The sequence below is a fragment of the Panicum virgatum genome, chromosome 8K, assembly GCF_016808335.1.
Source record: "Panicum virgatum strain AP13 chromosome 8K, P.virgatum_v5, whole genome shotgun sequence".
Lineage (NCBI taxonomy): Eukaryota > Viridiplantae > Streptophyta > Magnoliopsida > Poales > Poaceae > Panicum > Panicum virgatum.
The window spans coordinates 8,696,312-8,713,003 of NC_053143.1; the positions used below are offsets into that span (position 1 = coordinate 8,696,312).

Consider the following 16,692-nt stretch of genomic DNA (forward strand, 5'->3'; position numbering starts at 1 on the left):
ACACCTGTACCCACTCGAATCGCTGCCAGCCGAAGGCCAGCCGACTGACATCGAGACACCGGTCTACTGAGAACAAGAACTAGCAGCCATGGCACCATCCTGCTTTCCCGGGTTTGGGCGCGTTCTCTCGCAAGAGGTCGCCCCGGGACTGTGAAGCCATCTAGAATAGGATTCCCATGAATCCCGCGAATTGGGGGACGTTAGGTCCACACCTGCTCCCCCTGCACCGATACTACATCCGCCTACAGGCTTGGCACCACGCTTACTAGCCTCGGACCGGATCCACCCGCATAGTGGATAAGTGGTGTGCACGCTCACAAAGTCCCACTAATCATAGTTACACCAACCGGTTCCTTATATGCCGAGGCGAGCATCTCCTTCCTCATGCGTATCCGCCACAGCGGTCCGCGACTGGCACCCATTACAGGTAAGGCCCACAAAACACCTCAAAAGTCTAATCGTGTCCAACGACACAAACATGCACCCGCAACAGGTGCTCGCAGGGTGTGCCCAACACACACCCCCAGCAAAGTCAACTTGCTCGCCCCCTGCTAAAAGCCCTAATCACCAACTCCTGATTTGGTGGATCTCCACTCACGCCAAGACTATCATATCACGAGGAAATCCCACACATACACATGCAAGCATATCAACCATTCAAACATGGTTTATATTAGGAGTTCAAGGAATAAGGGCAAGAATTGGCTATGCAGGTTCATCTCATAACAGTAATAAAGCGATAGCAGTTCTAGCAAGCAATGCCTAATAGGTAATCAAATCATAGATGGGCGTGAACCTGAGACTTCTCGTAGTCGTCCTAGATCTTCGGAGTCTTCTCGTAGTCCGATATGTCCTTCTGGGTCCTCTGGGCGTCCGGGGCGTCGATCAGCTCCTCCTCTCTAAGGGCCTATTTGTAATTATGAATTACTATGGGGGCCAAAGTGCAAAAGTGTACAAAAGTATCCAAATAAGATTCAAATCACACCAAAACCTACTCTATCGGGTAGATCATGATTTTAGAAAAATTATGAAACTAGTTTCATAATTTTCGGAGCTCCAGTTAATTTATTATCAATTTTTGAAGCCTAAATCTATTTCTGAAATTAACAAATGATTTTTGGAAAAAGAAAACACACAGGGCCGACACGTGGCAGGACGGGAGAATGCCACGTGTCCTGCTGACGTCACCATGACGTCAGCGCAGGGTCGGTTCCTGCTGACGTCAGCGGGGTCAAAGCTGATGTCAGCGTTTAATGGTCAACGTTGACCAGTCAACGTCCAGGTCAGCGGGGTCCACGTGTCAGTGGCCCCACCTGTCAGCCACTCACTAGAGGATGACATGTGGGACCCGCGGGTTAAAGGTTAACTAACAAGAAGAAGAGGTCTGATAGCTACTGGGCCGAAAGAGATGGCAAGCCGGCTCAAGGTGTTGGGTCTGGCGGGCTCAAAGGAACGGGCCGGCTAGGGAAAACAGCTCGCAGGCCGGCTCAGACACGGCTCGTTTTGGCAGATCGACTTGGGCTCGGCTCCACAGGCCGGCTCGGGGCGGCTCGGCTTGACGGGCCTAAACATAGGCCACGACCCAACAGCTTTCTCTTTCTCCCTCCTCTCTCTCTTACAGGCGGGTCCCGCGGGACAGTGTAATCCCGCCCACTGACAACTGGGTCCTACCTGTCAGCGGGAGGGCGGATCTGGTGCGGCTGACCAAATCCGGTGCGGCTCGCGCGTGTGTGGCCAAGGTGTGCGTGTGTGCTAGGCATGGTTGAGGGTGTGCATTGCGGGTGCTCGACGATATGTTGCGGCGGACCGGCAAAGACACGCGCGTGGCGTTGCAGTGTCATCCACGGTGGTCGTGCACAATGAGGCTAGGGTGCGACGGCGGTTGCGGGGAGGCCAGGCGGAACTGGGCCGTGCAAGGCTAGCTCCTGCCCACGACGGCGTGGCGCGCTCGCGCGGCCGCGCGCGGGCACGTCGTGGCGAGGGCGGCAGCAACAAGGCGGCGGCCCTGTTTTGGGCGGCTCGGGCAGGATTGGGCAAGGGCTCGCGGCGGGTGGCGTGTCCGCGCGGCCGGGGCCACGGCAAGGTTCGGGTTCGTGCAAGGCAGTCATGCGCATCGTGGCGTGGCCACGACGCAGCGGAACGGGGCGTCAGGGCGATGACGAGGCCGGGCACGGATGGTACAGCACGTTCGCGCGGCCACGTGCACGGCACGGCCATGGCAAGGCTCAGTTTCGATGCGGGGGAGGTCCAAGATGCGGCCTTATGGCCAGCAGGGCTCGGGTTCGTGCAGGACGAAGGAAAAAGGGTGGCAACACGGCAGCAAAAAGGGGAAACATGGGTGCGGCGGATGGCGGCGGGCTCACCGGCGGGCTCGTGGAGGTCAGGCGTGACACGGTGACGAGTCGAGGCCGGCGGCTCATAGCAGGGCAGGGAGAACTGCTGCGCTGGTGTCGTCGTTCGGCGCAGGCGTGAGGAAGTCCGGCGGTGGCGTGGCGTCGTGGCGCCGGCGGTTGTCCTCCTCCTTGGCTTCTCTTGGCGCGGCGGCGATGCTCCTGGCTCGGGCGGCGCGGTGTTGAGTCCTCCTTCTTCTCCTCTCCTGCCTTCCTTCTTCCTCTTCTTCCTTGGCTCAGAGCGCCTCCTCTGTTTCTGATCGTGGTGGCGGCGGCGCTCGATTGGGTTGGGGGAAAACCCCAGGGGTGGTTCTAGGGTTTCGCTGCGGGGCTAGGTGGCTTTATATGCGGCCGGCTAGGGCTCCCCTCGGCACGGACACCGGAGATTGCCGGTCCGGCAAGGGGACGCGCGCGGGGCTACGTGGCACGCATCTGACGGCCTTCCGCGTGGGGTCTAGGGTTCCTAGGGCGCGCGCGGGGGCAGTTTCGCTATCTTGTTGCAGAGCGGGACGGCGCCCGCGCGTGGGCAGGTGGAGGCGCGGGCGCGGCAGCTTTGGCGCGACGGCGGTGAAAAAGCAGTGGCGGCGTCGCGGGCGTGGGCGAGAGGGAAGGGAAAGGCACACAGCGCCGGCTTGCGCGTGGGTCCGCGCAGTCAGCGTCACAGGCGAAGGGAGGCGGCGTGCGGGTTGGGCCGGCGTGTTGGGCTGTGCGGCCGGGGTGATGCGGGCCGTGCAGGCCGGTCGGGTGAGGAAGGGGTGGTTGGGCCGGCGATTTAGCAGGCCGAGGCAGCTGTGCGGGTTGGGCCAGGCTGGGGTAGGTTAGGAGGTTTAGGCCCAAGGTTAGATAGGGGTTTGAGTTAGCTCTTGCAAATAATTTGAATGGCTTAATTCAAATTATTTGCCACCCAACTTCAACCAAAATCCAATCAAACCAGATTTGAAACAAGGTAGATCCAAATAAACTCCAACTCCAAATATAGCACACTAATATTTATAAACCTTATATTTGTTTTGGTTTTAATTTACTAGGAATTTGAGATAGAAAGGGAGATCAGCCTTACATTATTTCTACCTAATTAAACATGCACACAAAAAGTTTTTGAAATTTCATATTTTTGCACTATATAACATTCCGTAAAAATATGTGATGTTACACTAATACCTCTTCAGGTAGACAAGTTTTGTGGCGTGGGTGATGCCGCTGGCGGGAATAGTAGAGCAGGAGCTCGAAGGCCCAACAGCATCAATATTGCTAGCCCAGAATGGGTTTCGGCCCAAGAAGTCATCGCTGAGCTGCCTCCCTCACGAGATACTCCTTTTTTAGCAGAGATTAACTGAAGCAGCAGCGAATTACTCACTTCTTCTGCCGTTGCACAGATAGACAAATAGAGGTAATTATCGATTTCGACGACTGGCAGTATGGTAAACAGTAAGACAGAGTATATTCCACAGTACTTTCTGTTGTAGAAAATTGATGAAAATGAACCAGGATGATCAAAAGCTCTTATGGTAACATGCACAAAAGTGAGAACCCAAAACATTTCATGAGTACTATGTTCAAGCAACGGATTTCGGAGAACAACCAACGTAAGTATTACATGTATCTGCAGCGTGACAACTAATGAGCCGGTTAACATTCACCACCAACCGACGAGTCGACGACTCGCCATGAACAAAGGTCAAAATCACACCAGTGCTATACGATCGATCACCATTGTGATCCTGATTCTGACACCTACAGTACTTGCCTCAGCTATTCTACAGCTCAGTGTACGCTCCAAGGTAGCATTCCTCAAAGCAAACCTTACTTTGTCTCCGGAAAAGTTTGCAGTTACTTAAAACTTCTCACCGCTTCCTGTACAAGAAATGAAAACAAATTAGTACCACATATGCAGAGAAGGAGCCCATAATTTTCAAAAAGAGCAAACAGCAGTAGAAGAATTTACCTGTCAATGCAGCAGTGCAGTAGACTCAGGCACTCAGCTGATGCCTACACTGCATGCTGTGGTAGTCTCTCATACGTTCTAAGAAAATTGGCATGTCAGAAACAAACCAGAGGAATATGCAAGATAAGGTATTTAATTTGCATCATACAATTACTACCTGCGGTACCAAGCTACCAGACGGTTCTTGATCGAGTTCTCGCCAGTCCAAATATACTCCCAGGAAGAAAAGCTGACTCCTCCAAGACAACTGTTCATACAGTGAACAATATCAGTATTATCCAGACTCCAGCATACCTAGATAGTAGTAAAGAAATAGCCAAGGGACTGCGCACTAACCTGAAAAACCATTTCATCAACAGATAAATCTGGTGTAGAAGAAGCCAAACACCATAACAAATGATGCCAATGAGCCAGACAATTAACTTTGAAATTATATGAAGGGGCTGAAAAATAAAAGTGTGTCACTAGAGATTTTGCAAAGAGTAACTTTATCAAGTACTGGTAGTGCAAAGAAATATCACCATAGGGTCCTGGATGCTCCATCCCCAGAAAAAGATAACTGCTACCGCGAACCCAATCATAAAGTGGTAACACTGGTCAACATTTGAATGATACTTGAGAGAATCAATATGAAAGGCGCCCAGCACAAATATAACAGCTTGTAGAGCTCCCAACCCAGCCAAAGATGGTGCAAACCAACAAGTGTCAGTGAATGTTGATGCCGCCAATCCAACGAGCATAAGCAATAGGGCAACAGCAGAGTAAATGAAATAATATCCAGTCCAATTTTTCCAATCTGGGTTGTCTTTTTGTTTTTGTTCAATATCAGCAAGTACACTGGTGACACTGCTCCAGAACATTGAGCCCAACCCAAAAAGACATAGCCTCTGGTAGCCCGCAAATCTCTCTGTCATGGATTCCTCCCTCTGCAATTCAAGAAAATGTCATATCACCTTTTGATCACTGAACAAAATGTCATTTCAACTCTGCAATCCTATCTACAAACAAATCCATTCCTCATATTACATTTTGATCACTGAACAAAATGCATTTGAAACTCTGAAAAACAGCAATTCCCATCTATACAGAATTCTCCATTCCTATCTACAAACAAATTCATTCATCTGAAATTGCAAAATCATACTATGTGAGCTTACCTCTTTCTTTGACTTCTTGAGATCTGCTTTCTCATAATCTTTGGTAATAAATGTCCCCAGGCTTGGAAAATCAGTTAACAAGAAATGCATCCATGCTTTCCAAGCATCTGCCACCTTCTGCGAAGAAGATTCATTCATACTCTGAGAATGATAACTTTGAACAAATCTCAGGGCCCCTCAAAGGGCCTCGACCTATCCATGTTGCACACTGGGACCTAGCCACTGATCAACCAACAGCTGCAACCTACGACCCATCCTCCCACTCCGCTCCTGCGCGAGTGCTCCAGCAAATTGCCGGTCTCTAACGCAGCCACGCCACTGCCGCGGCGATCAATCCCAGCCTCCCACCGCTTCATCGTTGAAGCTGAAGCCACCACTCACTCGCACCAGTGACCAGCCCGTTCCCGGTGTTCGTATGGCGCTCGATTGCCTACTGGTTGGCCTCCCCAAGCCCGCTTGCTCAAACCCCATCACCACCTAGTAGCACACCCCCAAATGCGGCTCCGAGCCCCGAAACCGCATCCACCTGCTCCCGGCCTCCCGCATGCCGATCCCGCTCACCCTCGGCATGACCAAGCCCAATCAGCGACAAAACCACGCTTCAAACCCGCCCGATCAATCGCAAAACCCCAATGGTTGGAATCAACACCACGCGATCCCAAACCCTAGTCCTAAGGCTGCAGCAAGCGAGTTCGCGCTCTCTAACACCGAAGCGAAGCGAAGCGAAGTCGCGAGACGCAATAATGAATTTGCAGTCGCCCGTAACTTCTGAATCTCACGATCGATCCGATCCACATACTCGCACCCCCACTCCTTCCTCGCGCTTCACGGACCACGTTTCCTTCCTTCCTCTCCCATTCCCCTTTATTTTCCCTTCCTCCCCCCTTCCTCTCGCTCCACGGCAGCCGAGCAGCGCGGTGCACCGGCGGCGGGGCCGGTGGCTGGGAGGCGTGGCGCGGCTGGATGGCGGTGGGGGGCGGCGGCGGAGGGGAGCGGAGGCGAGGCGGGCGGCGCGGCGGGGAGGGGCGGCGCAGCTAGCTGAAGGGAGGCGATGGGATCCACGACGTCGGCGGCGAGCTTTGGCATCTCCGCCGGTGGGCTGGCGATGGGGAGGCGGTGCAGCGGGTCGGGGGCGGATCTGCGGCGGCGCTGGGGAGCTCTGCTCCAGGGCGACCGGCGCAGCGGGCCGGCGACGGCGGTGGCGGCGAGGAGCGGAGGCGGCGCAGCAAGCCGGCGGTGGGGAGGAGGTGCCGCCGCCCGCCGCCGGGTTGTTTTTTTTCTTTTTTCTTTATTTTTTATAATCTGAATAAAAAAAATTCTACCTTCAATTTTTTTGATGTAATTTTTTTCAATTGATTTTTTCACAAATTTTTTCTCGTTAATTTTTTTTCCTATCTCTTCAGAATTTTTTCCATCTCTCTCAATTTTTTTTCTTTGAAATTATTTTATCTGTCTAAAATTTTTCTTGATTTTTTTTCTCTCTCTAAAATTGCATTTGAATTTTTTTTATCTCTCCGAAAATATTTTCTGTTTTTTTTCTAAATCTTTTTTATCACAAAACTACAAAAACTTATTAAAAAAGAAAAAAAAAAACAGTCGGAGATCGATCGTAGGAGCCCCTCACTACGATCAACCGTAAATTAGCGAGAGCCGTCGCGAGACGACCAGCTGCGGCGGATAGGAGGGAGCTCGTACCTTCTTAGCGAAGGCGGAGGGGGTGGGTCGCCGGCAGCGGCGAGCCATCGGTGGCGGACGAGCGGGCCCCCCTCCCATAAAGACGGCGGCGACGAGGTGGTGGAGTTGCGCGGTGCGAGCCCCAAGCCTCAAGGCAGCGGCGAGACGAACCACGACGCCGCGCAGGGGTGGTTTTTAACTCGAGAATCCTTCCAGTCAATGACAGGTATGGCCCCACTTGTCATCCGTCTCGGTTCGTCTCGTTGGATGCGCGTCGTTGGCTCGTGGGCTCGGACTCGGAGGCGCGCTGCGCGAATGGAGGAAGGCGAACCCCAGCCCTGGGGCTCGGTCGTGGGGCGGCGGGCGTGGAGGTGAGGCATCTCCGGGCTCTGCTACGCCGGCAACCCCTCCCCGCGCGCCGCAGGAGCTCCCGCTGCATCCTACCGCCTCCCGCCTTCCTGCTGTCGTCGGTCGTGGCGCGCGGCCGCGGCAGCCGGCAGGGCACGACTGGGAGGCGGCCCCGCACCGGTGGACAGTGAGTTTGCTAGCCGCCCTGTGTCGTTATGTTGCCAGACGATTCGTTGATGTTACCATGGTAATCCACATAGATACGTCGAATTTGAAGTGCTTTGTATTTCTCATTTCTTCGGCTTCGAGAACAGCATCGTATGTCGAAATTCTCAGTTGAAACCTTGATCCATGGCGTAGTTTCAGCGGCGGATTTGGTTGATTTGGGGAAATTTTGATGCCGCCGGCACCTGGGTAGGTGGTGGCGCGGCCTATTCCTGCAGTTGGTAGCTGGAGTGCGGCCATGGTAGCACCAGCTCTACCACGGAATTGTGTTGTTTCCTTTAGCTAGGGAGGTGCCCACCAATTGTTCGATGGAAGAGCTGAACCATGGCCGTGAGAATTCTGTATAAAAATTGGAATTGCTGTTGCTCAGAGTTGAAATTGGATTCAGGCAGATCTTTGTCTTGACTTGTTTGTGGGTATCTTGTGAATCAGTAGTTTGTACCTTTGTTCTTTTCAATTTGTTTCAGCTTGTTACCCTCACTGATAAGGTTGTCAAATATTGATGCTGTTTGGCCCTGTTGGGAGGTTGGAATGAAATTTACCGTGACCCTTAAGAAAAAGGGTCGAAGCTGTAGCTGGAATCCGTAACTAATCTGTGTTTTTTCTATGTAAAACCTTTTTTTCAAAAGAACTTCTGTGTGGAACCTGGATGGTGTTTTGTTAACTAAACAGCTAGGAGGACTTTGCCTCCATATCATTGCTGTAGAACAATGTTATCTCCCATCCGTATTATCTTCTTCAGGACAAAAGAGTTATATGGCAATTCCCCCTGCTTTGAGTGCAAACTGAACCTGTCAGCAATGCGAGCCCATAATGTTTCTAGTCTGATGATTTCCTACTCGCACTGGCATCTTCAAATTTTGATTGCTGTGATTTGCAACTCTTGATACGTGTTTCTCATTTCTTCTGTCTGGGGAATAGATTGTCTGTTTCCTATCGCTGCTTGCTTGTCAGATTGTAAAGTCGGTGCCCTGTTTAAGCATAGTGAATATTCTTAGAAGACTGGAGTCACAAAAAGTTGCTCTACTGTTGTGAGCTTTGTGAAGAAAATCGGATTCAGGATTTGGCCTGTGGTTTTTGAAGGAAGGTTTTGAACAATAAAGTCATGCAGGAGCTGCTGTAGAAGGTAGCTGTGCTGATGAAGTGGAGGAGGATTTTATGCACAGTTAAGGAACTACATGTTGGGGAGAATATGGGACATATTTTCAGAAGTTCTAGTGTGGAAGATCTTTTTCTAAACTTGTTTGTGGGGTATATTCTGTATTGTAGTTATGGATCAACAGTAAGTACCTTTGTTCTTTTCGATTTGTTTCAGCTGTTACCCCTCTCTGGTAAACAGTGCAGCTGCGAGGAGGTGGTAGGGCTTTGCCTCCATTTTCTGAAAATAGTTAGAGAACAATGTTATATCCCATGCATATCATCTTCTGCAGGATAACAGACTTCTATTGAAAGGAAGACTTGTGCTGTAGTCATCCGCAAACCTGTAGGTTGTGCAAGTACCCCTAAATCCCGTGGTGTTGGGAATTTGCTTCTGAGTTCTGAATATGGTTGTAATGAGAGCCCTGTCTGCTCTGACTGTGCGTAAGGACTGTGCTCTGCATTGTGGCTTGTTGGCAGGTTGGTGGTATTCTGCATTCTGATAATGATGTTTCCAGATGGTGAACTTTGTAATTTTGTTACATTTCTAAGTAATGAAATTCGGGCATGGTCTCTTCTGTGAGGAAAAAAAAGCAGACATCTATGGCAAATCCCCAGCTTTGGGTGCAAACTTAATCTGTCAGCAAGCCTGTGATAATTCGAGTCCGATAATTTCCAGCTGTCCCCCGCATCTTAAAATTTTGATTATACTGCTAATTTGTGCTGTCCTTTGTTCTAACTTCTAAAAATTAGGTATTATAACCATATACATTGTTACTTATGTCCATTTACTATCTTAAACTCTGAACCCTGTCTTCTATTGTTTACTCGCATAATGGCAGGTGCACAGTCCTTGTAGCTGATCGTGTTCGACTGGGAGGTGGGAGCTGACACCCTTGGTGCTCCAATGCTTGGCTGCAATCCCTGCTTGCTATGGAACCTTCCTGAGCATTCTAGAAAGTGAAATTATCCAGATACTTTTACCTGAGGGCTCATTACCATGGTTGCATTGGCAACAATATTTTCCTCGTGCAAACCTATGCTGAGGGCTCACTGGTGAAGTCATTTCTTCAAATTCAGTATTATGTATTGCTTGAAGCACTGTACTGTTGCATTTGGTGTTTATGATGCAGGGTCGAGCAGTTACCCTAGTCGACAGAGAAGTCGAGCAGTTACCCTAGTCGACAGAGAAGGGTCAATGCCTCAATGGTTTGGATGCCCAAGTGCTCTTTGTTGGCCGTCATTGCTCCAAGTCGTTCCCTGCTGCAGAATACAGTGGAATTCAAGAGGATTGCATCTATTGCATGTGCGACTACTATTGCAGGCCTGATCATAGTGCAGGTACTCTTCATGACTCTGGAGTGTAACATAAGATATGGGATGACAACACTGTTTTTATCAGTTGTCACAGAATGTGGAAGTGCTGCAGCATCATGGTGGCCAGTGGCACCCCACATGGATCTTCCCTGATGATTCTTTGCAATGGATCCAGCTTAGTTTGCTCACTAAGATTTTGCTAATGGCTGCTTACCAGTGTCTCAATGATTTGCTGTTGAACAGAATTAATGATAGGTACTCGACCATTCTCAGCTGTGAGAGGTTCAGCGTACACTCCCATTCACTTGAGTTTGAATCCTCATTCAGTTTTCCCTATTACCTTGTTCCCAAGACTCATGCATTATGTGCGCAAGCAATATTTGATGCTTGTCTTTGTATGGGTCGTTCTGATCATTGATCTGTTCAAATATGCCAATAGTGCAACAGGTAGGAGCATTAGTTTCATTTCCTTTAACCTGGATTTTTTGGATCTTTCTTTTCCTCTCTTGCTTTCCCTGGCTTTGTGTATGGAAGTTCCTAGTTCGTGTTCATGACCTTTAATTTGTGCTGGTACCCTGCAAATTTAGAACTCAATGCTTTTCCATGATTGATTGTTTTTCTAAAGTTTAATTTCTGAAAATGTTAATGTACCTATTGAGGTTTACCAAGACTGTTTTGATGACCAGCACACGTGAATGTTTCTTTTGAAGTTTTCAGGGTCTTTGCTTTGCCATGGGGTAGGATCGCTGTGTCTTTAGTTTTGCTAGTGTTTTAGTTTTTGTAACTGACGGACCTGATTGCATGCTGCGTTTTCCTCTGTTCTGAACTGCTACCACTCTAAACGTTCTGGTCCATTTAACTGAAGATGTAGCTAAAAATGCTGCAGTGTGCTGCTGCCTAAAACTGAGTCGTTGCCGTTGTGAAATGATCACCAGCCATAGCAGACTGGTATCCCCAATGATCTCATGGTTCGAGCTCTTCTGGACATTTTTTAACTATTGGTTACTGAAGCAGAAATTTGCAGCTATGTTATATATCATTTGATGGACTGAAAAGTTTCAAAATAACCCTAATACTGCAAGGCATCGTGGGTCGTGGCAGGCTATCGTCTCATATAAGAACTGCTGTGCTTCCCTTGAAAAAAAAAACTGCCATGCTTCCAGAAACAGAGTACCACGCAGTTACTTCTGTTTGGAGAAAACAGAGCTGCCTTCTAAATTTGTCTGGAACTCGACGAACTAACAGTAATTGAATTAAATTTCTTATTTTACTATGTCTATGCTCGTGCATTGCCATGGGAGGTGATAAATTTTCAACACAATAAGAGGAGCATCGAAAAACATGATGTTTTAAATCACCAGACACTACAATATGCTTAACGTTAGCAATAGAATGAGATGCACAAGCATCAATGTGGCATAACCGGGTCCAGGCAAGCATGAAACTATACTTCTTCGCAACATACATCACACAATTGCAACTTGTATTTAACATATAGCATATATTAGCTACAATTTTTCAATGTAAACCCCTTGAAACCAATAAAAAAAAGGGTGTTAATCCATCAAAATAGACAAAAAGCTGACAATCAAATCTTATATTCCCTTCAATTGTAAATACATGTCTATTAGGATTCAAGCTGCTAATGGTTCAATAACCGAACCAAAACTGCCCCACCCCACGAAATAAATACTTGTTCCATCGAACCACCCCACCCCACTAAACAGTTTCTAGTAACCCAACCAAACCAAACCATATATGTCTATTAACCCCAAACCAAACCAAACTTGTTGTCCGTCGATGGATTCCACTTCAAACCAACTTCGTGCATGAGCAGCAAGAGGGGCTTCTACTAAGACTGCACCGGGTTTGTTGGGTTCCGCAGCAAGAGGCGCTGCAGGAGCAGCGTGCACGATTCTAATAGACAGTGCTGCCTAAAACCAATCCAAACCAATTTTGTTGCAAAACCAAACTAAACCGAACCTATATATATTTCACACTATTACCAACCAAACCAAGCCCCTCCAGAAAAGAAACCGAACCATTGAAACCAGTTAGAGTCCGAACCATTATCAGGTTGAATTAGGATATTGATGTGCAAAAAGGATGCAACACTAACTGGTATTAATGGCCTCCAAAACCTTTCCATCCACCATAAAAATTCACATCGGTAATTTTGTGATGGATGGATAGCAAGTTTTCGAGTTGTGGGATTACTAGGTTCGGCTAACATAGTGTGAACCGCATAATGGGTACCTTCAAATGTCATACCCTTTTTTAGCTTGTGTGGGGTCGTACTGTAACATATGGACTCAACAAAATGATACTTTACGCGATAGAGTACCATGCTCTACCTTTAGTCCAAAACACACCTTAGGGTTCTCTTACAAGGATTTGCTTTTAGACCATGTTTCAAAAGCACACATACCTTTTCAGGTTTGAACAACATGAGTTTTGGTATTAAATAATTAAAGGAACCCCTCTCCTACATCCATTAAACTCGCCTTCTTTCTCATTCAATTTTCTAGAAGCAACTCAGTAATTGACAGTATGGATCATGCAAAATAAAAACTTCGATACATAAAAAGTCTGATAGGTACTAATATTTGAAACTTGACCACATTCCTAGTCCAACGTGAAATTATTTTCGTTGTGGGAATGGCCTGGGCCACAAGTCAAAAGACCTTGGTGGTGGCGTGCACAAGACCTGGCCCAAAATGCAAAAGAATTCAGCTACCGGTACGGCAATAACAGTCACAACAAACGTACTAAACCATGTATCGTTGCCAATGTAGCTGATTGCATATCTTCTCATGGAATTATACAAATATACCCACAGTAAGATCAATAATCCCTGCAACCACGGTAACTTTCAGTTAGTACACATGACCGTAAAACAACCCCACAACAGAGCATGCTAACAAAAAGAACAGAGGAATGAATAAGTTGGTAAGCATGGAATACGCAAGGTGCAAGCATGATTTGAAAAATTGTTGTTTGGACTGTTAACTGGACTTTCTCTTCAGAAATAAGTTTTGTCTTTTAGAGTTATGAATGAATAATCTCATGCTCTATTTTAGGCTAGTTTCATTCTTGATTTTCTCCATGCTGAAGTTTGCATGACCATGTCCACATACAGGTTCATGTGCATTGCATGCCATGCTGTGCTGTGTACAAGCTGGAGCAAGTCATGGGCTTATTTAGCTTGCAGTGGTTTTCTGTAAGTGAATGAGAAAAAAAAACAGGAAAGCTGCTACGTTGGGCAGCACGGAGTTCCCTGTTCTAGTATTCTTGTGTGTTTGCACGTACGGGTGGTAATGGAACATGGTTCTAGTAGTCACTTCACAGCCCAACTTGACCTTTAAATTTTTTAGATCAAAATTGTATAATAATAAAGCCCGGTCCTTTAGATTATTTAGGCCAGATTTGACGGCCCTTTTACCACCCCTATTTGCACGTGAAAAAGTGTTCTTTTGCTTGTGTGCAGGGAGAGCTGACATAGGAGAATCGCACATAGCTTTTTCTTTCTTTTTTTTTGAGAGCACACATAGCTTTTCCTTTGGCCTCAACCAATTCTTACAAGAAATTTATGAGACTGAAAACATCAATTGCTTTTGCATCCAAAAAAGAAAAATATAAACTTTGGAATCTGTCTATGCAACAATGGAACTCTGTTTAATTGGATCAAGTAGCTTTCATCATATACAAAATTGCACAATATTTTCATATTAAACATGGCCGGACCCTAAACCTCAATTGTTTTTTCATGCAAAAAAGAAAATATATAGTCTGGAATCTGTCTACGTTGGGCTAGCGAGATCGAGTATTCGAGTTTGCCCAAATTCATGGCGACTGCGTGATTTGGATATTCGATTTGATTTCGAAATCCACATGCATGCGTGTGTGCTGATTCAATTCGCAGACTGATCGTACGTGCGAGAGGCTGGGAAAGATGATTATTGATCTCAAGAGTGGTGCACGTACCCGGACGACGAACTTGGTGACCCTATTGACGGCGCTCATCGCGATCTCGTTCACAGGGTCCTCATCTACGGTCGCCGTCGTCTTCTGCGTGCGCCGCCCGTTCTCGAGGTCAGCCGACGCGCCCGGCAGCTCGTCCCCGGGGATCTGGGCCTCGCGGCCGGCGTTGCAATAGCAGCGGCACGCTCCGCAAGCCATCGTGATCCGGCGTGGAGCGGCAGCAGCGACGATGATGCCGGTACTTGCCGCGCGGGCACTGCACCCTAACCCTTCTTGTTCCCGAATCCTGAGTCGATGCGATCGGCGCTGGTCGTCTCTGTTCGGTGCGCATCTAGAAGCAAATTGGTACTCGATTCCGTTCCAAATTATAATTCGTTCAACCTTTTTAACCCTGATGAATTTGATCGCTCATCTTATTTAAAAATTTTGTGCAAATATAGTTAAATTTAATTTATTTTTGAAGAACTTTTGTTAATAAATCAAGCTACAATAAAAGAAGTGATATTTTGTATAAATTTTTAAATAAGATGAGTGGTAAAACTTAAAATTAAAAGAGCCAAATAAATTATCATTATTTCAAACGGAAGGAGTATATATTTGGAGAAAGTTTTAGTGGGTTTCACGCCCTTAAACTGTTGACGAAGTGTAGTTTTTTCATGTCCAATTGAAAACCTAGGGTTTTCTGTCCCGTGAAGGGGTGAACTTTTGAAACCGTCTATTTTTTCTCCGTGAGAGTTTTTCTAAAACTTTGTGAGAGGTTTTGGCAGTACTCCTTATTTTTATTTACATGTCCTATTAGGTTGTCCTAAGGCAAATTTAATAAGCTTTGATCAAATTTATAGAAAAAATAATAATATTTATAATACCAAATTTGTTTCATTGAATGCACCATAAAATATATATTGATAATGTATATGTTGAATAATTTAGCTGTTGCTATATTTTTCTATAGATTTCTTCAAAGTTACTCAAGTTTGACTTTAGACAAATATAATACGGTATGCAAATAAAAACGGAGGGATCATTTTAATAGTTCAGAGTCAAATAGACATTTTCTCAACATAAAATAAAAGTTATCTAATAGGAATACTTTTAAAAAATCATTATCCAAATAATTTTGTTGAGTGTACACGTATAAACATACCTTACATGTGTAAACATACGCTGTTAATACCTGACATGTGGCGGCCGAAAAAATTATCTAATGGTGTACACGTGTAAACATACATGACATGTCTATTATGGGATTAGTTCTATATATATTCTTTTTAGAATTTTGTTGACTGTGAATAAGATTATGTATACAGGACTCTGTGATTAAAATATATATCTCGATGTTTATTATTGGTGTATATACGTGTTATTATTGGATTAGTCTTATATATGTCGATGTTGTTGGGTGTTGCAGTAGTTGTATATATAAGATTATGCTGTCACTATGTTTTTAATAAAGAAAAATTAGTTGTTTTACCAAATTTTACTTTGTTATATCAATTTTGAACATGTAATTATTTTTTATTATAATGGCACGTGCATATCCACTAGTATCCTAAACATAGATGAAAAGTCCATGCACTTGTTAGGAGTAATTCGAACTTCTATTTACAATTCTATTATAAAATAATGATAATATTACGTAAAACTACTTCAAAAATTCTATAACTTTAATAGAATCATTTTTTGGATGTACAAGCTTGCCATAAAGTTTAATAAGGTTTTATGAAAATTGGAGTATACATTGTTAAAAAAAATGGATGGATCTCTCGCATTGTTTCATACAATTTAAGTCAATCTTTGAAGTTTATACATCCTAAAATCTTTTCTTCCCCATATACACTTCAAATTTGGACATAACGTTAACTTCATCCTTCTATTAGTATTTGTAAATTTAAATTGCAGCTTGCTGTAAAAGAAGTTGTTTCTCTATTTTTAAATAACTAGTTAAGGCATCCTTGTGAAGTAACATGAAAAATAATTACCTTATATACCCAATGTATTTTTTACATGTAATAGACAACATCCAAGTTGTCATATAGGAGGTTTAAGAATTATGATCTAAATTTTCGCGGGCTTATCGAAAGTAATCCCAAAGTGAACTATGTGTATTTCAAATAAAACTTAAAAAGTTGCATACAAATTATATTCAGGATCATATGTTCCATTCTTGCCCATACTTGGAGATGGATGACAAATTTAATTATTTTCTAGGGACAATTCAAACTTCTATCTCCAAATCACCACATAATCATTACCATAATATCTAAATTTAGTTAGAAAATTATATGTATTGAGTGACAACATATTTTTATCCATAATCTTGCCATACTAAATCAAGATTGTACCAAAATTCTAGGAAAAAAAGATAGAGTTTGTTGTTAATTATCAAACCTATACGAAATATATAATTTCCTTTTGATTTTGAGTTATTTCTCTGTGTGTTTTTTCTTAACCGACATAAAATACATATTTTTTATGGATTTGGTTATTTTCTTGTGCATTCTTTCAAAACCAACAAAGA

General features: G+C 45.4%; 1 protein-coding gene and 1 long non-coding RNA gene across 2 annotated transcripts; one reads left to right on the forward strand and one right to left on the reverse strand.

The window, feature by feature from the left end:
* Positions 1 to 3,899: 3,899 nt before the first annotated feature.
* On the reverse strand, positions 3,900 to 5,762 carry LOC120646135. The gene is made up of 6 exons (XM_039922842.1): positions 5,493 to 5,762; positions 4,857 to 5,261; positions 4,672 to 4,778; positions 4,493 to 4,582; positions 4,336 to 4,413; positions 3,900 to 4,244 (listed from the first exon to the last, which is right to left on the reverse strand). The coding sequence occupies exons 1-5, from the start codon at positions 5,628 to 5,630 to the stop codon at positions 4,380 to 4,382; spliced, it is 774 nt and encodes a 257-aa protein (XP_039778776.1). The 5' UTR covers positions 5,631 to 5,762; the 3' UTR covers positions 3,900 to 4,244; positions 4,336 to 4,379.
* Positions 5,763 to 7,229: 1,467 nt separating this feature from the next.
* On the forward strand, positions 7,230 to 10,621 carry LOC120643834. The gene is made up of 2 exons (XR_005663200.1): positions 7,230 to 9,356; positions 9,719 to 10,621. It is a non-coding gene; the product is annotated as an uncharacterized LOC120643834 (long non-coding RNA).
* The last annotated feature ends 6,071 nt before the right edge of the window (positions 10,622 to 16,692 follow it).